This window comes from Nesoenas mayeri (genome assembly GCF_963082525.1).
Source record: "Nesoenas mayeri genome assembly, chromosome: 12".
NCBI lineage: Eukaryota > Metazoa > Chordata > Aves > Columbiformes > Columbidae > Nesoenas > Nesoenas mayeri.
The window spans coordinates 13,171,488-13,194,808 of record NC_137547.1 but is presented as its reverse complement, the minus strand read 5'-3'; the positions used below and the strand labels follow the sequence as shown (position 1 = coordinate 13,194,808).

The 23,321-nt window shown below is 43.8% G+C and overlaps 1 protein-coding gene across 4 annotated transcripts; it reads left to right on the top strand.

The window, feature by feature from the left end:
* Nucleotides 1-273: 273 nt before the first annotated feature.
* Nucleotides 274-23,315, top strand: BBS2 (Bardet-Biedl syndrome 2). 4 transcript variants are annotated; one of them, XR_013922668.1, is made up of 20 exons: nt 274-429; nt 1,891-2,118; nt 2,860-2,985; nt 3,277-3,339; nt 4,334-4,411; nt 6,587-6,691; nt 7,666-7,752; nt 9,033-9,168; nt 11,188-11,327; nt 12,116-12,260; nt 12,836-13,007; nt 14,667-14,796; nt 15,658-15,789; nt 16,301-16,438; nt 16,913-17,025; nt 17,717-17,865; nt 18,496-18,707; nt 19,107-19,205; nt 21,226-21,388; nt 23,275-23,315. XR_013922668.1 is itself a non-coding variant. In XM_080351737.1 (17 exons), exons 1-17 carry the CDS (start codon nt 313-315, stop codon nt 18,600-18,602), a joined length of 2,166 nt encoding a protein of 721 aa, XP_080207863.1. In that variant the 5' UTR covers nt 274-312; the 3' UTR covers nt 18,603-18,928. The 4 variants fall into 4 exon arrangements, 1 of the variants encoding a protein (XP_080207863.1); XR_013922669.1 differs by having other exon boundaries at nt 21,194-21,388; XR_013922667.1 differs by lacking the exons at nt 9,033-9,168; nt 11,188-11,327 and having other exon boundaries at nt 21,194-21,388.
* The last annotated feature ends 6 nt before the right edge of the window (nt 23,316-23,321 follow it).

Genomic DNA, 23,321 nt, shown 5'->3' with positions numbered 1-23,321 from the left:
TCCCACACCCCAGCTGCCCCCCTGTTTGTCCCAACTGCCCCCCCGGTCCCACAGCGCTCCCCGCAGCCGTCCCAGGTGCCGCAGCACGCCCCGCCCCATCTGCCGAGGCCCCGCCCCTATCCATCGAGACTCCGCCCCTATCCATCGAGACCCCGCCCCTATCCATCGAGACCCCGCCCCTATCCGCCGCGACCCCCTCCCCTCCTAGTGACGCAGCGGGGCTGTGCGCGAGCGGGGCGGTGCCCGGTGCCGGCGGAGGCCCCGTGTAGCGGCGGGCCCCGCGGCCCGGCCCGGCCCGGCCTCTCCGCCGCGATGCTGGTGCCCGTGTTCACGCTGAAGCTCAACCACAAGATCCTGCCCCGCATGGTGGCGCTGGGCCGGTTCGACGGGACGCACCCTTGCCTGGCGGCCGCCACGCAGGCGGGCAAGGTAACGGGGCGGTGCGGCCCGCCGTCCCGCCCGCCTCCCCTCACGGGGCCGGGCCGCGGCCGGGCAGGGCAGAGGGCTCCGTGCGCCCGCTGAGCTGAGGGGGAAAGGCCCTTCTTGGGGCCGCCGAGGCCTCTGGTGGTGCTGCCGGGGCTTCTCCCGCCTCTTGGAGCACCCAGGCGGGCGCTCTCCCGCCGTAGGCCCGGCGCTCGGAGGGGCCCGCGGCTCTCGGGGTGTCGCAGAGGTCGCAGCCGGCCTCTGGAGTTTCGGCTGTGCCGAGCAGCCCCGGTGCCGAGCTGGTGTCCGCTGCAGAGCAGCGTGTGGGGGCCCGGCCGGTCCCTGCCAAGCCCCGAAAGCCTCGCAGGGGAGCGGGTCTCGCTGCTGCTCCCCCGCGGGGGGCCCGGGGCCGAGGCGGGGGCAGCGGGGCTGTCCGCAGCCCTGGGGACGGGGCAGCCCAGCTCTGCTGCGTGCTGACGGGCCGTTCGCAGAAATTAATAGCTGGTAACTCAAGTCGCTAAGGAAACTTTACCGTTTTCTAGCGGACAATGGGGTTTTTTTTCAAGCCATGCGTTTTGTTGTACCGCTCTCGGTTACAGCAGCGAGGCTTTGTGTTGTTATGGACTTAGCTTGGTGCTGATAAAGGAGACGGTGCTGAGGTTTCTATAAATGATCCTTGTGGGAACAGAAAACATTGTGTGTGCTCTGAGTTTGAAATACAAACAAAAGAGGGTTAAATACAACTAAACTAATAAACAAAACAGGTTCAAACATAAGCCCACAGAGGTTGCTGTAAATACAAATGTGGTTCATCTGTGGTGTTTCTCAGCATTATTAATTTGATTTCAGAGCCTTTAGGAGCAGCATAGAACAAGGGCTTGCTCAGGACACAGGCTCTACATAAAGCAAAGGCTACTAAGTCTATTATCCTGTGGTCTCCTGACTGCTTCAAACAGTTACAGTGACTAAATATTGGTCAGAGTGAGAATAAAATCATCATTATTGCAGGCCCCTTTCTAAATTAACCATGTTCACCTACAGATAGAGATTACAGATAGGTACCAGGTAAATGGTCCTAAATGGTCCTAATGTTTGTTTTTTTTGGTAACACACCAGCTGGATAGAATTTGTTTGATATTGTTGTTGCATTCTTTGGTTGGCATTTTTGTCTTACTCCATAGACTTGTCAGTTGCCATTTTCAGAAACAAAACAAAGGTGGCAGAACTCCCCTGGCTGGAGCAGGGTTTTCCTGCCATTTCCCTTTCTGTGGTTATCATTTAAAACTAAAGGATAACTGTCAGAAACAGTAGTGTCAGCAAAACCCCCAGTCTTTTGTCCTCACTTTTGTTGAGGACAAACCCTTCTTCCTCATCGTAGTTATTATCCAAACAATAGTCCTTAATGTTTGTGTGCAAACACATATATAATATTTAATAATATTTATATACATATCTCTGTTTCTACAGGTTTTTATTCATAATCCTCATGCCCGTGGGCAGAGAACAAGCACAAACCGAATGGTGCAAAGTAACCAAGATTCTGACATTTCACTTCTCAACATTAATCAAGGGATCACTTGTCTGGCTTCGGGAGTGCTGAACCCTCAGCTTGGTTATGATTGTCTTCTGGTTGGAACACAGACTAATTTATTGGCTTACGATGTATATAACAACTCAGATTTGTTTTATAGAGAGGCAAGTTAATTTAACTGTCTACGTTTTCTTTTTCTTTCCATTCTAAAGACCACAGTTTTATGTTACTTCGTCAGTTATGCTTCTGTTCTTTGTGTTAGTTATTACTGTATTCAGAATATTTTGCCTTTAGAATATCTGGAGTATTTTTTTAAAAAGTTAAGTGTGGGCATGATGTATGTCTGTGTATGCATGTGTGAGAAAACTTTTCATAATATGTCACACATCACCTAGCAAGACAAAATTTAATAAATTTTATAGGCATTCAGAGCTCAGTTAAACCGATTTTCACTGGTGAAGCTTTTCCACCCTAATCTATCCACGTTACAGTTCTTGGCAATGGTGGGAATCGTGGCTTTTGTCAAAGAAGCAGAGACTAATGGCAAAAACTTGAAACAGCATTTGATTTATTTAACAGTACGACTTTTCAGCATGTAGTAAGAGGTTAATTGTCAACGTGTGCGTAACGAGTCATAATAACTTATTTTTTACTTTATAACCTGTTGGCCTGACTTCATGTATCATTTATTTTTTTGCCCATTTGAGAAATGGTTATTGTCAGTTTTGCTTTGCCTTATGGTTACTGGATCCATGAGGAGGAGGGGGTCTGCACACACAGATTTTATTGCAAGGTTTCGGCACCATTAGGGAGGAGACAAACATGATAATGTTGGGAGCTCTCTTTTTGATATATGTGCTCCGATGTCTCATTCTCTGCCATGTTTCTTTAATGTTTCTCTGTAGGTTACAGATGGAGCCAATGCAATAGTTCTTGGAAAACTGGGAGATATTTCATCTCCACTTGCTATTATTGGTGGAAACTGTGCCCTGCAGGGCTTTGATTATGAAGGAAATGACCTTTTTTGGACGGTAAGGCTATGCATAGTGCTTTGGATCTTATTACAAGGTTCTTTCAATGGCACTAATTCCCCTTGATTTTTTTTTTTTTTATATAATAAATACTAATTTGGTTGTCAAACAGATCAGATATTTCCTAATTTATCTCGGACCTTAGATGAAGTGTTTTGATCATGTATTCAGTGCACTCAGATATTGCTTGAGTGTTGACTGTGTTCATTGTTGTGTTGCAGTTGAGATCATGAAAATACTTCAGCTTCTGACAGCTGTAATCTGTACTGAGGACTGTCTGTCTTTTTTTAGGTTACAGGAGACAACGTTCGTTCATTAACACTGTGTGACTTTGATGGTGATGGCAAAACTGAGGTTTGTAACCATTTACATGTGATTTCAACTGCTTTCATGGTGTTGTAGTGAAATTATAATTTTAAAAATGGGTTATCAAATATGAGTGCCTTATATTACCAGCTAAAGTGATCTTTGTGTGGACGTTGTGCCTTTTTCAGGCTCTAATCCGGCAAAGATCTGCACAAATGCTCAATCCATGTACAGGGAGCAGCACTGGTCTCTGGCACTATTTGAAGTGTGTAAAATTAGATGTATCTGGGGTCTTTACAGTATTACTGCCTTGCTTTGGTGAATCGATTCTACCTGCTCAGCTAGGAAGTAGGAAAAGAACTAAGATGTAAGAAAGGATAAGGAATGAGAATGCAGAAGACCCAGTTCAGTGCTGATGTCCTATTTGTATAATGGTTTACATCAGGTTAAAGCCCATTTTACCCATGCTTTGCAGTAATGGCAGCCACCCTTTAGTTTGGAGGAGCAGTGATGATTTGAGTTGTATTAAATGATGAATGTCTAGTGCTACACGATGATTTTTCTCCCGCTGTTTGTTCACAGGCCAGTAACTGGGAGTTGGTGTTTCTCTGAACCCACGTAGCACAAATCAGAACTGAGCTGCAGGTCTCCTGCTCCAACACAGGCAATGTAGTATTTTTGGTGTGTATAATTGTAGTTGCAAATTATAACACCAAATGTTTTACAGTAAGAAAGGAGCATAGCCCTGATGTTCCAAAGTATATTTTCTCGTTCCTACCCCAGATATTTTACTATGCTTTTGTACAGTCTGGCTTGGCAGGATAAGGTATAACTAATACTCGATCAATGGGAGACTTCTGAAATCTTGTCTGGACAAGATTTTTTTTTTTGTTCCATTGGCAGCTCTTCACATAGTTTTTAAAACCTCTTCATCGCCGGACTTGGAATATTTATTTGCCCTCTGAGTCCTGGAGAATGTCCTTTTTATTTCTTTAGCCTTAATAACTATTCTTAAGGTAGACCATTCTCTTCTTTTTTGTAGCTTCTTGTCGGCTCTGAAGATTTTGACATCCGGGTGTTTAAAGAAGATGAAATTGTAGCAGAGATGTCAGAGACAGAGGTAAATTGCTTTGAGCTATTGTTTATTGTAATTGCTGATGGAGCTGAAAGTATTGTGTACTGTAAAGCTTCTCTGGTTCAAATATATTGTGTAGCTAAATAGTTACTTAACTATTTGGCACAGCATTTATTCTACTAGAGTTGCGAAAGTTAGAGTTTCATAGTGTCTTTCACTATAGATGGGCTTTTTTGCTTGCTTTATTTACAAATCCTTCACCAGGTTGAAAAGAGTTAACTATTGCTTGACTGAAAGTTAGGGCCCTGTCCAAAGGTGATGATGCTTACTGGATTGTGACTGAAGCTCTCAGTGCCTTCTGAGCAGAAGAATATCCTCTACAGTTTTCCTCAAATGTGTTAACACGATCATGATGAAGTAACTTGCTCCTTTGTGTATCCAGACAGTGCACGGCAGGGCAGAGGGGGTTGCCCAGGCAAAACCAGGGGTTTATATTGCAGTTAGAGTTACATACTGGCTGTATCAACAGAGCTGCACCTTTGTAGTGCCTAAAGTAAAATATGGGGCATTTAGGTTTTCCAGGAGAGTTGCTTTTTAGTTTAAGAACTGAGAGATCCACATTGTTAAATTTTAGATACTTGGAGAAAAATACCCTTATCATTGCATTTAGGAGTTTTCTTAGCCTTCTCATGACCCTTCTGGGCCCAAGGTAGTGTAAGGACACACTACAGACCTTTGTCCTTGGAGATCTGAGGTCTCCCGCAGCCCAAGTTGGGACTAAAAGGCTTAGTTAGCTATTAAACCACTTAGGAAGAGCTATTAAAGACAAATACAGGAGTGTTCTGGAAAAGGAAACTCTTGCTGTAGCTAGAATTAGAACTGAGCCTATAATAAGTTCTGCTATCTGTACAGTAGCCAGTCTAGAGTCATATTGTGATTTCTAGTTATAGGGAAGTCTGTCACTCTGTTGTATGATTTACTTTCAGATCCATTGTAGAATTGTTTTAAATTCAGACCTGCAGAGTCTTTAGAGGCTTGTTACAATCCTACTGTTCTAATTTAGAGAGACTGAGCTCACCTAAACCTTTCCTTTTGGGAAGGTAAATTCAAGGAACAATGGCTTTATACATTGTGCTTGTTTTGGAAGGCTTGAATAATTTGCATTTTCTGTGTTTAATCAGTTTGGTGAAACTGAAACCATAGACTGTTGTGATTCTTGGATTTATAAATGGACAACCAGGGTTTAAAGGAAGTGTTGTTGCCTTTGTGAGTTTCTGACTGTTGCTGGCATCTCCTCTCCTTACTGGGTGGTTGAAATTTAAAGGGTTTTGATACTTGGGAAAAGCTTTGTAAAAGATCTGTCAGATGGAAGGGTAGAGGGTTTGGAAGCCATATTTAATGGTAAAAAAAATCAAGGAGCACAGTCAGCTGATCTTAAGCAATTAATGAAGGGTTTAATATAAGGACATTTCCTGTGCTACACTGTATAGAAGACCACACAGACAATTGCTGTTGTTCCTCCTGACATGAAAATGTCTAGTTTAGTGTGTGGAAAAAAACCTGCATTTCCAAGCACTGAGAGTCTCAGCAAAATGAAGAATTGTAAGGTAATGGGTCTTAAAAGGAGTGAGAAACAGGCTGAGTTACAACTCTTGGGTTTTTCCCTGGAGCAGTTACTTATTCAGGTAATACCTACCCTAGTGTTCTGATCGGAGCTGTTAATTTTTATCTCGTTAATCTGGGGCAAAAATTTTATACTAATAAGTTCTCTAGGGCTTTCCAAACCCATGTAAAGTTGAACTCCTTGGCATCCTCAGGTCCTGAAGCTTTAAGGAATGTCGTGTGTTTGGAGTAGGTTTTCAGTTATAATATGTTAGTGCTGATGACCGCAGGAATCCTGTGAGCAGTTGTGCTGCTGCTTGTGTCAGGGAATATTTGGTCAGAGTACACAGTTTGAGGGCAATTCTGCAGTCTTCGCTGAGATGTATCTTAACACTGGCAATGCAGCTTGGATGAGAAAATCCTACAAGGCCTTTGGTGATTTCAAATTGATTTTTAAAAACAGTTGCTTCAGTACTTAATGCTTCCTACAATAGACTTATTTAGCATTTAATCAGTGTAGAGTTCATACGATAGAGAGATTGTACAGTCTGTTCTCTGTTACATAAAGATGCAGAAGTTTTCACTCCTGTGTTCTCTCTCTCCCTTTTTCCCCACAAGACAATTACTGCACTCAGCCCCATGTATGGCAGTCGATTTGGCTATGCGCTCGCTAATGGGACGGTTGGAGTTTATGACAAGACAGCTCGCTACTGGAGAATTAAGGTTAGTCCCATGTTGGAATATCATCACTGAAAGCTTGAAGGCTGCTAGGAGATTTGGTACCTAGTCTCAGGTCGTTCTGATGTTATACTGACTCCTTAGATTAATTTGAAATTTTCTGGTGAGCATAGCACTTAATGTAATTTTGTTCTTACAAAATCTATGCATTTTTATATATGCATGCAATATTAATACCATGTCAGTTCATTCAGTGCTTTTGGGATTGTTGGTAATGGCTTAAATGACACTGATACAACCATACAACTGGGGATGCTTCAGCTTCACAGGGTCAAGCCTGTTGCTTGTTAATCTCATCTGCCAGAAATGTCTGTTCTAGGTCACTTGAGCTGCAGAGATGCAACACAGAAACTTGAGTTCACTTTTAAAAAATGCCTTTGGCTGTATTGTTGAAATAATAAACTGTTTTGCAGAGACTGAATTAATCTTGTATTCTGTACGTTCAAAGCTCATTTTTTGCATCCAGAGCAATTTGTGGCTGCGGGAAATCATATTGGGAAGATCCTTTCGTGATGCTCATTTAAATATTCTTAATATAACACAGATTAGAACAGTAATAAGGGAAAGGATTCCTTAGGAGGTAGCAGGAAGAGACTAATGGTTTTCCGTGATAGTATCATTTTATGACTGTGTTGAAGCTCTGGTATTTTTTTTTTCCTACAGAATTTGGCTTTGTATACTGTTCTTTTGTGAGTTCTAATCATCTACTTGGATAAAAATGTATTTAAAGGAAAGAGCAGGTCCTTTGAGAGCAGTGGACTAGATTTGTAATGCAAAGGCTAAGATTTCAGACATGTGTGACCTTAAAGATAGTGATGCTCAAACTTCATCTTAAGAGATATTTAATATTCCTTACTGTAATCTCTGTAGCCTCAGACTCCAGCATCTTGCATGTTTCAATCATGTGCAATTTAGAAAACATACACAAGCTTAATTTATTCTTTGTTTTCTGTCCTCAGTCTAAGAACCACGCGATGAGCATACACGCATTTGACCTGAACTCTGATGGTGTGTGTGAGTTAATCACTGGCTGGTCCAATGGAAAGGTGAGTTTATACAGTGGAGAATGAGGACCTGTGAGTCTGGAAGCTGTGTTTGAACAAGGCTGTTACACTGTCTGAAGAACAGTGAAAAACTTTAAAAGACTGTTGAAAGCTGAGTGCTGGAGAACTCTTGCAGTAAACCTCGATTGGCTGGCGAATCCTCTGCCAAGTGCAGCAAGATCAGAGAAAAGCTGCTTCCTCTGCTTAGCTCAGAGTCGATTGCTAAGGTGTGTCGAGTTGTTTCTATGGTAGCAGAGATCATATGCCACATCCTAGAGCTCTGGAGTGTCTCTCTTCAGCTGTGTCTTGAGCACATGCTAATAATCCTCTGTGATGTTTCCTGAATGTTCTCAAATGGTTATGTAACAGGAGAGCAGCGTCAGTCTTGACTCTGGCAGGATTAATCAAGCGTTAATTTTTTTATGTAAAGGCGTTCTATACGACTCAGTCCTAGTCTCTTAAGCCTGTTGCTTGTTATTCCCATCTGCCAGAAATGTCTGTTCTAGCAGCCAAATCTCTCCTGGACACAGCTTGCCAGTTGTGTGGTTTTTTTTTTTTCTTTCTGGTAATGTTATGCTTCTTTCTTCACACCTCTCATTACTCTCATTACCCAGGGGGAATTTAATTAACTTCGTATCAATCTGGCAGTCTAGAGCCCAGATATGTTGTAATTTATGTTGGATTAGGTGTATGACATTGTTAAAGACAGAACCTCTCCTTGCTTTACTCTTTGTTCTTTTCCGCTGGCAGTCTCTACCCTGTTTGTCAGTCTGAAACAGTCCCCAGCGCCTAAAAAGAGTAAAGCTGGGTCGTGTGCTTTGGTAAGGACACACTGCATGGAACTGAGGCCCCTCTCTGTTCTTCTCCAGTGAAAGATAATTAAAAGCTGTGGTATTTGTGGATTAAAAAAATAATTCACTGCACAAGGGCTGCAGCTGAGAGCGGAGATTGTAAATATTGCATTAAGATTATTTCTGGTTTAGTCCCATCACTGCTGCGTTAGTGTACTCATAACCTTCCCAGTGCAGACTTGCAGTCCTCCTTCCCTTCCTCCGGTTTGTAACTTAAGGAAGCATTTCTGAAGAACAGTTCATTCTGAGTCTGTGCAGAGGTCATTTCTTGATGGTGTTTTTTTGATGTGTGCTGGTCTGATCAGCAGAGCTGCAGGTTCACCTGCAGTTCTGTGAGTGGAGCTGGCTTTTGGTTAAAGCTCAGAGTATGGCATATATTTTGGAGTTAACTTTTCTGTTCATGCTGTGCCTTGGAACTCTTTGTTGTTCCAGGTTGATGCACGCAGTGACCGAACAGGGGAGGTCATCTTTAAGGACAACTTTGCTTCCTCCATTGCAGGAGTGGTGGAGGGGGATTACAGGATGGATGGGAGCACCCAGTTAATCTGCTGTTCAGTTGATGGTGAAGGTAAAAGCATTGTTCAGGATATTAATTTAATACACAATAGTATTGGGCATGTTATTACAAATTAGTTCCACAGGCATTTTTTGTGTGCCAAATTCCCTTTGCCATATGCGAAGTTAAGGGAATTTTGAGTTATGCTATCTGGAAGAGTGATTTTGGCCTTCTCTGTGATAATCAACATGTGTTTCATTATGATTCAAGAAGCCATCAAAATTTATTTGCCTAATGGAAGAAGTTCCATCCTAATAATGCAAAGATAACTATATTCGGTACAGACTGTGGTTCTTCAGGCAACGTTATTTTAGATGATTTTTTTTTTTCAATGTGATAATTCTTCGGTGCTTTGCAGTGAGTAAAGGTGTTTAGAGAGCTAACAGTATGTGTGTTTTCACAGCATCACAGACTGTCAGGGATTGGAAGGGACCTTGAACGATCATCTAGTCCAATCCCCCTGCTGGAGCAGGAACACCTAGATCAGGTTTCACAGGAACATGTCCAGGCGGGTTAGATGGTTTTTTTTTTTTTCTCAAGATGAATAGTTTTATATTAGAAGTTTTAGATGTTAACAGTGCTTTGTTTCCCGGAAAATGCTTTCCTGAAACTGGAGAGCTGGTGGATTTATCCCATCATGCATTCAAGAAGTCAGACTTGGTTACTATGAGTGGAAACAAATATGATCAGAAATTATGTAAGTAAGCTCAGTGTGAATTCACAGGGATGGCTGCAGGAAAGACACAGGTGTGATTATCTGACTGCTTGGCGTCAGTGGCCTGAGACAGGCAGGTCTGGCACAACCCATTTGGAACAAAAGCCTGTCCTTGTTAAATAGCACAGTGTTTTGCTGCCTGTCTTAATCACAGGTTGCAGGGATTTGCTGTGCTTGGGCTTCAGCATATAAACCTTTTTCCCAGGCTCATAGAAGGGGAATGTTGCGCACAGTTCTGAAGATACCTTGTGTTTGCAGGGCTGTGTAGGTTAATATCACTGAACATGATAATCCTCTTCTGATGAGTCCATTATACACAGCCTTGGCATGATGGAGATCCCTTTAGGCTGGAGTGTTTATGTGTTACTAAATAGTAATAGGCCTGTTGTTGGTGTTCTATGGACAACGCATCCTCATAGTCCTTGTCATTAGAGCTCTGTTTGGGGCCAGCATCCTTTCACATGAGGTGTTCTCCTGTGTTTCAGTATATTTTCTGTCTTGCTTTCATTTTAAATGAATGATTCACTCAAATAATAAAGCGGGTCCTTTCATCAGAGGACAGCGTGCATGCTGGATGTTGTTCAAGTTCCCTGCAACTTTTTATGGGGGTTACACAGTCAGGCAGCATGTATTTCCTAGATAAAAGATGTTTGTCCCTGGATTTCATTGTCAACTGCAATCGGAGTGCACAGTCCTAGAGCAAAATGGAAGTTTATGGCATGTGTCTTTGTCTCATCTCTCTTCAGCTCTCCTGTCTCCATAGGCAGCTGAAGATATTTCTGTAACTCTGTGTTCCACTGGGTACTGGGAAACAGGTCTTACCCCTTGGGGTGAAGTATCCCATGATTTGGGGAAAAACTAATCCAAGTAAATCTTGTTTACTGGCTGATTGACAGTGATTACAGTCACTTCCAGACAGTAACAACTCCTCTGACCAGCTCTAAAAATCCAGGCACGCAGTTATTAATTTTGTGTAATTGCAAACTTGCCTTAGCATCTGAAAGAATTATTTCAGTTGGAATCCTCTCACAAAAGGACCAGGTGCTGTGCTTGTCTGGTCAGGTGAAGACAGCTTAAAGACAGTCTGGAAAATCACCTCCTTTAAAGTGTGCAATTCGCTTGTCCTTATCACCAGGAAAGTCAAAGCCTCTGTGGGTGTAAATCAGTGCTCAGGTTTTCAGCTGAATGGTACACCTAAAGACCAGAATCAATGTCTGCTGCTGAGATGGCACAAAGGGAACTTGTTACGGAAACTAGAGTTCTGAAGAGGCTGTAAAAGGCTTTGCTGAAACTGGTCGTGTTTTGTTTCTGTACAGTGCGAGGCTATCTACCAGGAGGTGAGGAGATGAAAGGAAACCTAATGGATACAAGTGCTGAGCAGGATCAAATCCGAGAACTTAGTCAAAAGAAACAAAATCTGCTGCTGGAATTAAAAAATTATGAAGAAAATGCAAAGGTACTACTTAGACAATGTTTGGGGCCAAAACACACCTTTCTGTTGCTGTGAATCTGAGTAATCTGGGAAGCCAGTTGTGAGGCCGTCCAGACAAGTCAGAGCTGTAACCTGTTAGGATGCGGTGAGATTGTCTACTGAGGATTCCTGCTTCTGCATCCGAGTTGCTCCTTGTGCAAGTTCAGAACTTGCTTTTTGTATTTTAATAAGTAACATTTTCCTTGCTCCTTTGTCTTGCCAGAGCAGTTGTGTTTGGAGCTGGATTCTGTTCAGCCTTGTGCTTTGCCTTATGACTGCAAATTGTAATTTTCAATGTATAAGCCAACTCGGGGGTCAGAGAGGATTGTGTAAGGGGATCAAGTAATTGGATGAGGGCTGGGAGCACTGACAGGGTGTAGGAAGCACACTTGTGGCTGAAATAAAGAGCTTCAAAAGTAGTCTGAGGAAAGAGCAAACTCATATTTGAACAGTAAATGACCACCATAGCAAAAGCATGGAATTATATAAGCTTGTGCTTAAAATTGAATATATGTTAAGTGCTTTTCTGGATAAAGGTTTGGATACAGAGCTGAGCTCTGTCAACAATAAAGCACTTGAACAAATTGTAGCACAAGTGTCTGCAGCTCCATGCCTAATCCAGCCACTGTTCATAGCTATGTGAAGTGACTGGGAATTGCTGTAGTACAACCTTTTCCTGAAAAGAAAGAGAACTGACTTATGCATATGTTTACTAGGTTGCTTGAATGAAAATCTTGAAATTCTCATACTGAAGGCTGTGTGTTTTGCAACAGGCTGAACTGAACACTCAGTTGAAGGAAGCTGATGGGCAGAGAGGTGTGATTCCAGCAAATACTCAACTCCAGACGGCCCTCTCAGTTAATCTGGGCTCTGACAGCCAGTCTGCCCATGTAGAGCTGTGTATTTCCACCACAAATGGTGAGTGGTAACCTGTAACCATTGACATTTATTTTATGTAAATTCATGCAAATGTTTAGTTATATTTAGCTGATGATTTGCCTGTCTCCCCTTTATTGTCTGTAATTTCCACTTTGTGGTTGCTTTCCCTCCACAGAGTTTTGAATCAAGCTGTGTTCCTTTGGGTCTCGGGAGAGGAGTTTGATGGGATTTGTTTCTTATTATGTGTTATTTTCTGAGGCAATTAACATTTAACTTGGATGAAACAAGTCTTGATAATCCCTGTAACATTCCTTGTGTTGACATTAAACATTAACTTGCAGCCATGTTAGTGAGGGTGTTACATGACTGCAGCTGGGCCTCAGCTGACTTTATATGCGAAACTGGAACTACCCCAAGACAGCAAATTCACTTAGCACCAGGCATACTGAGGATGCAATTGTGTCCCGGTATGGTAGTGCTGGTCCTCAGGGGTATTTTAACAATTCAGAGGAGGGGTGTAAAGCATTGACTGTGCTAAATTCTGAAGACAGTGGTGGTTTCTTGCCAGAGGGCAGCTGTTAATTTAGGAACTACTTTTTCTTCCTGTTGCTAAGACACAATCATCCGTGCCGTGCTGATCTTTGCTGAGGGCATATTTGAAGGAGAGAGCCATGTGGTACACCCCAGTCTCCAGAACCTCTCGAGCTGTGTTCGTGTTCCTCTTACACCACCCAAAGATGTCCCTGTGGATTTGCACATCAAGGCCTTTGTGGGTTACAGGAACAGGTGAGTTTTGTATTGTGATCTCTGCTGGTCTCCAGAGCTGACTATGTGACCAGGAAACACAATGATGTGGCTTCGTGCTTGTCCTATAGGAAGTGCATCGTTAATTCCCTGGTGCCCCACTTCTCTGTGTTACTGGAAGGAGAGCTGGAATGCTTTCTCAAAAACACTGTTACAACCATGATACTGAGCTGTTCTCCAGACAAAGTCTAAAGGCTCTGGAGTCACTGAGACCTGTTGTGTTCCAGCTCTGTCTTTAGAGGAGCAGTGAACATTTCTTGTCCAGGGGATGCTTTAGTGTGGATCTCTGGGCGGGGAATCAAGAGGCAGAGGCTGTACCACTGCCTGCTCTCTTGGCCCCAAATGGTGCCTGCTCTGAATCACGGAATGGTTGGGATTGGAAGGGACCTCTGGAGATCATCCAGTCCAACCCACCTGCTAAAGCAGGTTCACTGGAGCAGGTTGCACAGGATCACGTCCAGCTGGGTTTTGAATGTCCCCAGAGAAGGAGACTCCACAGCCTCTCTGGGCAGCCTGTTCCAGTGCTCTGGCACCCTCAAAGTAAAGAAGTTTCTTCTCATATTCAGATGGAGCTTCACATGTTTCAGTCTGTGCCCATTGCCCCTTATCCTGTCATTGAGCACCACTAAAAGGAGTCTGGTCCATCCTCTTGACACCCCCCCCTTAAGATATTTCTAAGCATTGATAAGATCTCCTCTCAGTCTTCTCCAGGCTGAACAGATCCAGCACTCTTAGCCTTTCCTCATGAGAAACAGTAAATCTGATCCCCTAATCATCTTTGTAGCTCTCTGCTGGACTCTCTTCAGTAGTGCCTTGTCTTTCTTGAACTGGGGAGCCTGGAACTGGACACAGAACTCGAGATGTGGCCTCACTGGAGTGGAGTAGAGGGGGAGGACAACCTCCCTGCACCTGCTGGTCACATTCTTCCTAATGCACCCTAGGACACCATTTGCTTTTTTGGCCACAGGGCACATTGCTGGCTCAAAGTACTTGGACAAAGTACTTGAGCAAGCCTGGAGTCACAGCGGTGTCTGTCAAACTACAACATAACCCTGAACCCATTTATTTTCAGGGCAAACAGAAAGGAGCATATGCTTTATTTCAAGACAACACTTTTCCAGTTCCCCATAGAAATAAAATATCTCTTCATATATACTTGAAAACAACTTTCTTCCTGCTCACTTCTCCCAGAACTGACGGTACTCCTGGAAGCAGCATCCTTTCCCTGAACACGGAGGTGTGTTTTGAGAAATGGTCAACTACTGCAGGAAGAACATAGGGGACTGGATTAACCTTATGTTTTCTGTATTTGTCTTTCATCATTGCTTTTAATAAGACTTCACTGAACCTGAAAATAAAATATCCAGTCACGAAAGTAAAATAGTAAATGTGTTGGCCCAGAGAATATATTTCATTGGAAGGATTATGGAAAGTGTAAGCAAGGGGGAGGAATTGTTCAATCTCATGCTGTGATAAGCCTGGAATTTCCAAGTTCCAGTGTTTTTTCCTGGAAAACAGTAAGCAACAGATTACACAGCTGGAAGCTGCTGATGTCAGTAGCCAGCTAAAAAAGAACCATGCAGTAGGTGAATCCCTAGTATGTTAGTAACTGTCTCTATTTTTCCTTTGGATTGCTTCCAGCACACAGTTCCATGTATTTGAGTTGACGAGACAGCTTCCCCGCTTTTCCATGTATGCCCTGAGCAGCCCGGACTCAGCCACGGAGCCCCTGAGCTTTGTTAACTGTACAACAAACGAGAGGCCTCAAAGGGTGAGTTTCTGGTCCGCTTCCTATTTTCCAGTCCTGTGAAGGTGGAGGGTTCACAATTAGCTTAAGATTTGCAATAGCAAAGGAGAAATTGTGCTCTGAGCTGTACTGCTGGCCTTTGGAGTCTGTGTATTAAACTTGACTCAGTGGGTTTTTCCCTTCTTTAAAAGATGCCTCAGTTGAGGCGTTCCCTGCTTCAGGAACTCCTGCAGGAACTAATGGCCTGAGATCATGAGGTGTTGCAGATATTGTTTACTGAGTGACAGCTGATGGGATGTCAGCAGCAGGAGCCCTGTAGTGAATGATGAATTTTGTAAATGAGCAGAGAACAAGAAAAGGCAGTACAGTGCCCAGATAACGGCTCAGATTCGCAACAGATGAGCAGAAATCCTGTAGCTTTGATTCTAAAAAACCTGAATTGTGGGATGGCAGTAATTAGAGCTGGTCATTTCCCTCATATCTGTACGGCTCTGCCATGTTTACCTGACCTTTACTGCATTAAATTGTCAAGGCAAAAAACAAGATGAAACAAAACTTTCCTTTAATTTCTTGCAGTAGAACCAAGCCTTGCTTCTCGGCTTTTCCTGATCTCAAGGCCTGGGCTTATGTTTTGGCCTTGGGTTGTTGTCTGGTTGCTGGATCTGATTTTCTTAGGAATATTCAGCTTTGGAGCAAGGATTCAACTCTTCTCATTCTAACAAGTTCCTGATGTGGGTTTAGGGGATGAAATTTACTAAATGAAATTTCCAGGGTACCCTGAACGGAGTGCCCTGGTGCAAATCACGTGCAGAACCGTATTATGTGGTTCTCCAGGCTTTCCACACAGATGATGGCTGATGCTCTTTTTTATTTTATTTTTGCAAGATTGTTATGTGGCTGAATCAGAGCTTTTTACTACCAGAGGATGCAGAGTTTCAGAGCGCTCCCTTTCAGGTTTGCTTTACTTCCCTTCGTAATGCAGGGCAGCTCTGCATCAAAATCAAGCCTGGCGGAGAGGTGAGTACCTTTGTTGACAAGGGGAACACCCGTTTAATTGTACCCAAGTGAAACTTAAGGGTGGTGCCAATATGAGGAAGTGAAAATGAAGGGAATTAAAAGGCAGAGGAAATACTCATGTTTTAGGGATGTTTTTGGAAACTTTGGGGTCTGTTTACTGTTAGTGTGTAAAAGTCCAGGGCCTATTAAATCAAGAAAACTGCTTAGCTTACAGATCTGTAGAAGGTATTTGTTCCCACACGAGAGTAGTTTCAGGGAGCCATAATTTGGGGCACAAAGGTTGCCTGTAACTTTTGCACTGCTCCTGTATGCACAGATGGCTCTTTGCCCCAGGCCCAAATAAAAGCCCCACTGAAATCGGTGTAGAGCTTGCTCATGTAACAGTTTTGCCTTTTGATAGAATGAACTGCTTTGAGCCTCAGTAGCTTTTGGAAAGACAGTCCTGCTGGGTGAGTCTGCAAGATGTTTTGTTACAGAATAGCAATGAAGTGCTTTCTTTCCTATCTGACAGATTTCCATCAACACAGATGATATTGATCTTGCTGGTGACATCATCCAGTCAATGGCCTCTTTTCTGGCCATCGAAGATTTGCAGGTGGAAGCAGATTTCCCTGCATACTTCGAGGAGCTGCGGACAGTGTTGGTCAAGGTGAGGCGGCATTGGGCGTTTCTAAAAGGGTAGCTAAGCAGTCACTGTGGGCATTTGTGTGACAGTATCTCTAAACTGCTTTATCTTCTTTGTGGAAATCAGCGAGGGATGGCTTGCTGTATATTCTGTGCAAAGACAACGGGACACCCTCAGCATTCTGTTTGTTCTGTGGAAAAAGTCCTTGGTCCCCAGCAGTTTATTGTTTAGAATAATATAAAGATGTCATCTGGGAGATTGAACTATGGATTTGGGTCAGGGTGTAAGGTCTGTATCTCAGCCCGATCACCCTGTTCTGGGGGTACAAGGTACCACTGTGGCAATCAGGGCTTGAGGGGAAGGAGGATGGTCCCAGGGATGCTGTAGCTTAAATTGGGATGTTATTTGCTGTTACACCAGACCAAGGTTTAGCTTGAATCATTACCTGTATGCCCTGAGAGCCGGGGGCTCTTTCTCATGCCTGTTTGCTTTGGGCAGGTGGACGAACACCACGCGGTGAATCAGAGGCTCACTGCCGACATGGCTGAACACTCCAACCTCATCCGCAGCATGTTGGTTCAGGCGGAAGATGCGCGACTCCTGGGAGACATGTGAGTGATTGCTGCTTAGCTTGTGTGGTTTGGGTTTAGCATGGCCAGTCTTGGCTCTCCAGGCAGAAAAAGAGCACCTAAAACCATTTGTGTGATATAGAGGTTGCTGAGTTACAACTCTTGATGTAGAATTGGTACCTTTGCTGAGCTCTTCGTGAGCCTTGTATTTTTCTTTAGGTGGAAAAACCAGTCTGGGGAAGGTAAAAGTGCAGAGGTAGGGGCTTAGCATAGAGCAGGTGAAGCCTTGAGATGGTGAGATAATTAGAAAAGACACATTAAGGGAAGACAGCAGTAAAAGCTGTCTCTGGTGTGTGAACTTCTGAGAACACCAAGAAAGAAATTTGATGTGTCAGTCCTTTAACTCTGACTTGCTGTGTTCTCCTGCTGATGTCTTGTCTTCACTGTCAAGAGCAGCAGTAAAATAGATCTGAGCCAATGCAGTGTTACTTTCACTGGGGAAAGTGGCATCTCCTATTTGGGTTGCCAGATAAAGTAACTGTAAAAAACATTTTTTTCAGTAAAATATTGAGTATAACCAACATGTCTAGATAAGACTGATGTCTTGTAACTGGCAGGCAGGTGGATAACTGTGGTCATCACAACCACATATTGCTGCACCTTTATACTGACGAACCAGGAATAACTTTCTTGTCCCCAGAGATTCAAATAACTGTACTGATTGTTCCCTCAGGAAGAACATGAAGACACGGTACATTGAGCTGTATGATCTTAACAGAGATTTAATAAATCAATACAAAATTCGTTGCAACAATCACACAGAGCTGTTGAATAATCTGAAAGCTGTGAATCAGGCAATCCAGAGGGCTGGGAGGCTACGTGGTAAGTGTGTGTTTGTGTGTTTGTAGGGAACAGGGAGTCATGGACCCCAGTGAGGCAGATAAGCTGTGTCTCAGAGGCCATCTGGGTTAGTTAATGACTTCAGGATGGCCTGAAGCTATATTAGTAGAAGTAATCTTGCCTTTCTCAGTCATAGCCAATTGCCTGTGACAGTGAACTGTGAATGTCCAGTATCATCTGGGATCACAGTTTTAGAAAGAACAGTTTGAAGCAGTGGTATAAAAATCACTAGTTTTGTTGAACACAACTCTAAAAATGTTTTAAAATAGTGCTTCAGTTCTTCATTTATAATTCTGCTTTAAAAGAAAAACTGTCAACTTAAGCAAGGTTGTTTATCTATACTAGTTCTATAGGTCTTTGAGGAAGGAGGTGGTTTTTTGTATGTTTATAGCATTCCCCTTTCAACAAGCCCTTTAAGCTCTACTATAGTAGCTCTGCAGAAAATTCTTCTTCAAACAAAAGATTTTATTTGTGTATTAGAAAAAAGGTGGCACTTCATTGTGTGTTTAAAAAAATATTTGAAAGAACCCCTAAATTTTCAGACTAGACCTACTAAGCATTTTTACCAGTTTACTCAATAACTGAAGTGTTCTCTCTTTTTTCTCTTTACAGTTGGCAAACCTAAAACGCAAGTGATCAGTGCTTGTCGGGATGCAATAAGAAGCAACAACTTCAACATGCTGTTCAGGATAATGTGTGTGGGAACAGCCTCTTCTTAAAATGACTGGAAGAGCAGCAGTTGCACAGGGGCAGTGGCAGATAACGGACCAGTAATGACAAGCGGTTAATTCAGTCCTCCACTATAGGCTGAAGTAATTGCAAAGGTAGCATTTTAGTTAAGCATTCAGGCAATAAATGTTGTTACGTAGGCCAAAGGACAGCAAGCTTCGTGAAGAAAGCATCAGAATTTAAGTGCAGATGTGAGATTTATGCAAGACAGAGGTATAAACTTGGAACAGTTATTTTTCTTACAGTAACTTATTTATGTATTTTAATATCTTTTGTAGTTAAGGCATTGGCCTTCTCCATTAAAACATAGACTGGCTTGACTGCTTTTGCTCTGAATTAGTTGGGGAGATGTGTATGGTTACATTTACTTGTTGAAAAACAAACAAAACAACCGACCACTTTTCTGGTTTTGCTGTGTAGTCTGTGCACACTAGGCATTTAAACTCTGTGTCAGAGAATCCTGGGTTTCATTGCAGGGATGTTCTGCTCTCTAGGTAAACTGCAGTTCAGTGCACTAGAAGCACCAAAGGGATAACATCTCCTTGCTGGCTTTTGAGATCTTTGAAAGCTGTCCAGTTCCAGGATGCATGCAGGTAGGAAGCAGTCTGTTCCATACCCAACACTCTCCCCACACCTGGATTGCCAAAAGTTTTGCTTCCAGCTGCTGGTTCTATGCTACTGCTGGAAAAAACTGCAGACACTGAGGTGGGCAAAGGTGCATTTCAGGAACAATAAAAACAAACTGCACATTCAAGCTGGTGCATACTGATGAAGAGCTGGCAGTACTTAATGGGATCAAAAGAAGGAGGTATTGAAACATCTCTTGGCTCCCGTCTCAAACCTGTTTTTTAATTGTGGGATCTCTTAGAATTGGATTAAAATATTACAATAAGGCTGTATCTTAGATCTAAAGATATTTTAGAACCTTTGCCAAAGCAAATTTCTTCTAGAAGCTAAAAATATCCTGCCCAGGGTGAGGGTTGGGCTGCACTGCTCCTAGCTCCTGCACCATTCACTGCACTGGTCGGTGTTTGCAATGCGTGTGGGGAGAGGGCAGTCCAGTCCGCTTCTGTGGAGCAAAGTTCTTGGGTCGCTTCTCAGGGCTGTCAGGAATATCCGTGTCCTGTGACTGGGCTCTTTCTTACTTGCCACTGGTGAATTAAAGCTGGCAGCCCAGCATTCATGACAGAGCAACTGGTGAGCAGGTAATCAGTTCAATGGGAACGTAATCCTTGCAATGTGTTTTAATCCCCAAAACAGCCCCCTGCTGCTGTTTTGGCCCCTTCAGTCGGGAGAACTGTGCTGTGGAAAGCACAGATCTCTGTCACTTCAGATCTGCAGCAGGAGCTTGTTTCAGTCCTTTTAAGAACCTGGTTGTTAGTCAAATCCAGCTCCTTGGCAAAGGGCTGGTGAGCCACTCGTGCTTTTCTAAGCAAGCGAGCTTTAAGAGTTGATTATGGAACAGTCTCCTGGCACAAGTGCTGGGCTTTGTGCCACCTGCTGTACCTGTTCCCACTGTTTCAACCTCCTGTTCTGGTGTTCAAATCCTAACACTTACTTACTTATATTTATGTAGTCCGTTCAGCGATAAGAGAGTGGCTCTGATCAGAAAGTAACTTTCCCATCAGCCTGATTTTCAGAGCTACACACCAGGCACTTCCAGTCCCAGTTCTGTTCTTGGCAGTGAGGTCAGTCCTTCAGTCACAGTCCAGACCTCTGGTGACGCTGACTTCCTCTGGCTACATTTCTGACAACAGACGTGTCATTTATTTTCCTGTAAGAATAACTTTTACCTTTGCCAAATGTAAAATCCACATCCGGTAAGCTGAAGTGATACCAGGTTTGCAATTGCCTGTTGAAATAAAGCAGCCCTTGGCTGGTGCGCAGCAGCTGGCTGACGTAAGCTGAACCTGCACCAGCAGATCAGTGACAAACAGTCCCTACTGTTATGATTCAGCCCAGGACTAAAGTCCAGTGATCCCATTTTTGGGTACAGGATGGGAACTGGTCACAGCAGATTAAGCTGCTGGTCAACTATGAAGTAACCTCTGAAACCAGACTAGTAGAGCTGTGTTGCTAAAAATGCATGGGCAAGCCTGCTGAGATGGCACCACACTTTGGTACATGAACTTGGGGTCGGGTCTCAACTAGGGTCCTCCCTGCCTGGGGCACTTCAGTGCCTGCCGAACCTCCGTTTGGGCTGGAGCCTCCCTCATATGGGCCCTTTGCTGCCTGGGACATACGCTGAAGAAGTACTGTGCTGGATCAGCGCCTGCAGAAGGGAGGTCTATGCAACAGTGATTTTCAGTGTCCTAATTAAAGTTCTAGTTTGGAGTTAAAAAAACCCAAAACAAAACAACAAACCTAAAACCAATTGGAACTGACACTTGACAACAGGCTATCTGATTTTAGCCCATTTTTCAAAGTCCCATGGATTGCTGCTGATCTTTATTAATACTAATTCATTGAATACCTAGTGTCAGAACTACTTTGCATGTTTATGAATGCCAAAACCATACCTTTAATCTGGTCTGTAACTAAGCTTTTATCTTGCTCCGTATTGAACTGTTCCTATTCTCAGCTGCTTTGCAAATAGCTAACCACCAAATGCAGAAAAATGTATTGTGAAGTACTTGGACAACTCAGCACTTCAGTAACTGGAAGCTGCCAGTACCCTGGATCAAATGCCAGGCGTTGGAGGTGCAGTCAGCTGGTGGGAAACGTGCATCCTCGTACAGCCGAGCTGATCATCATCTGCATGAGGCCATCTTACCTGGTACAGTTTCTGTTCTCTGCTGCTCACATTCCACAACTCCATTCACTTACTGTTCTTGATTGTATTTTGATTGTATTTTTCTATATTGTCCTGCTTACTCATTTGTGGGTATGTATTAATATATTATATATCTCATATTAATATTCCTTTCCATAATGATCAGGGTACTTTTGCAAGCAGCTGCACCTAATTGTAAATGTAGATTTGTATCCACCAGGAGCACCTATAGAGAGGACTCACATTATCTGTACAATCTGAAAGGAAACTTGTCCCTCTCTCCCATGTAGCTCATGTCATTTGAAGTATCAGTGAGTGCAGTCTTTCCCCTGTACCCACAGTAGCAGCCATGCTTGGGGGTGCTTTTGGGACCAAACAGGGTGGATGGGAGAGCAGAGACGTGTTGATATTTAAATCTTGGAATGCTAACTGCAAATTTGGCTTCTTGAATTACTTCATGTCAATCACCGGAGGCAGAAGGCTGGTTCCGTGTGTGATCAGACAGATGCGGCTCGCTCAAGCAGAGGCTGGTACGCCCTCTAGTGTGTGTGTTGTTATTAAAAACCAGCAAGCTGCAGGGAGCCCTGCTTCTCCCCAGTCTTCTGGGATGCTGTTCCAAGATCTACCAAGCACACTCTTTGGTTGGTGATGCAGTAGAACAAGTAACTTCGTTTTGTTAATTATTTTACTCCCCACTTTGCCTTGCTGAGTGTAGTGTGAATAGCTGTGGTATCTGTCACCTTTGTTAGAAATAGCCCAAACAATTTTGCCTTTTTTTTTTTTCCCCTTTTTAAAACTTCTGTTGCTTGTGTTTTTCTACTGGAGCGGCTCAGAATGAGAACTTGTTTTTCACCAGGAATAGCTGCTTCCCAGAAAGGCAGCAGAATGCCTCAGAAACTGATGACTCAGAGTCCTGTCCTCACTTCAGGATTTATTTCTAGTGTCGTCCCCTTGTCTTTCTAAGTAGCACAAAATAGTAGCAAAGAAGGATTAAAACTGAGCAAGAAAGTCTTGGCAGCACATGGAGAAAGTCAGCTTAGGGAGACAAGTTAGAATGCGGACAAGATGCTGTAGATCTCACAGGAGGAGCTTGGATCAACCACATTCCAGCTGTTCTCCCTGCCCACAAGCACAAGAGGGAACAGCTGGAACGCAGCAACTGCTCCTGGTCCAGGACTGAGCTGACATGGTCACTGCACAGCCCAGTACACCAGGTGCTCAGCAGCTGTGGTTGCCTCTTGCTCTGGCACCAGTGGAGGCCAAGACACCTTTCATTTTAGAAGCAATGGCAGCAGCTTAATGCTTCAGTGGTTCCTTTTTCAAACCTGGTGTGTTGGGATCACAGCTGAAGGTTGTTTCTCCTGTATCTTCATGAAGTTGTGCCTGGAGGACATCCTGCTGCTGTGCTGAGGGGTGCAGAGCACTTGTGCCCATGCAGCTAGCCTTGCTTTGAGCTTACTGCTCCCCTGCTGCCAGCTGGGGCCTTGCACCACTGTGCTGAGCTTCAGGAACTGACCTGGGACTGGAGAGCCAGCAGACTAACCCAAAGCCACCATCTCCCAACCCAGGCGAGGCACGAGGAATAACGTGCACACGCTCTCCCCAGCTCCCTGCAAGCCCATGGCTGGCACTGTCTGGCTTGGATGAGCTAAAAGTAAACCTATGTCTCTTTATTGTCAAATTAAAAAAGGTTCAGGCAAGCAGGTGCAGGCCAGGGCCAAGCCTGCGGCCAGGTGTTCTGCAGGGCGGCTGCCTCCCAAAGTGACCAACACCTCTTGGTGGGCTGGACACCTCTGCCTGGCACAGTCCTGCTTGCCATGAACATGCAGCACTGGAAGTGTGTGCAGGGGGAAGGTCTTGCACCACCTTCCTTGTGCTGCTTACCACAGGAGCTGGAGATCTGCTACCCGGGAAGATCTGAGCTGATCTCCAGTGA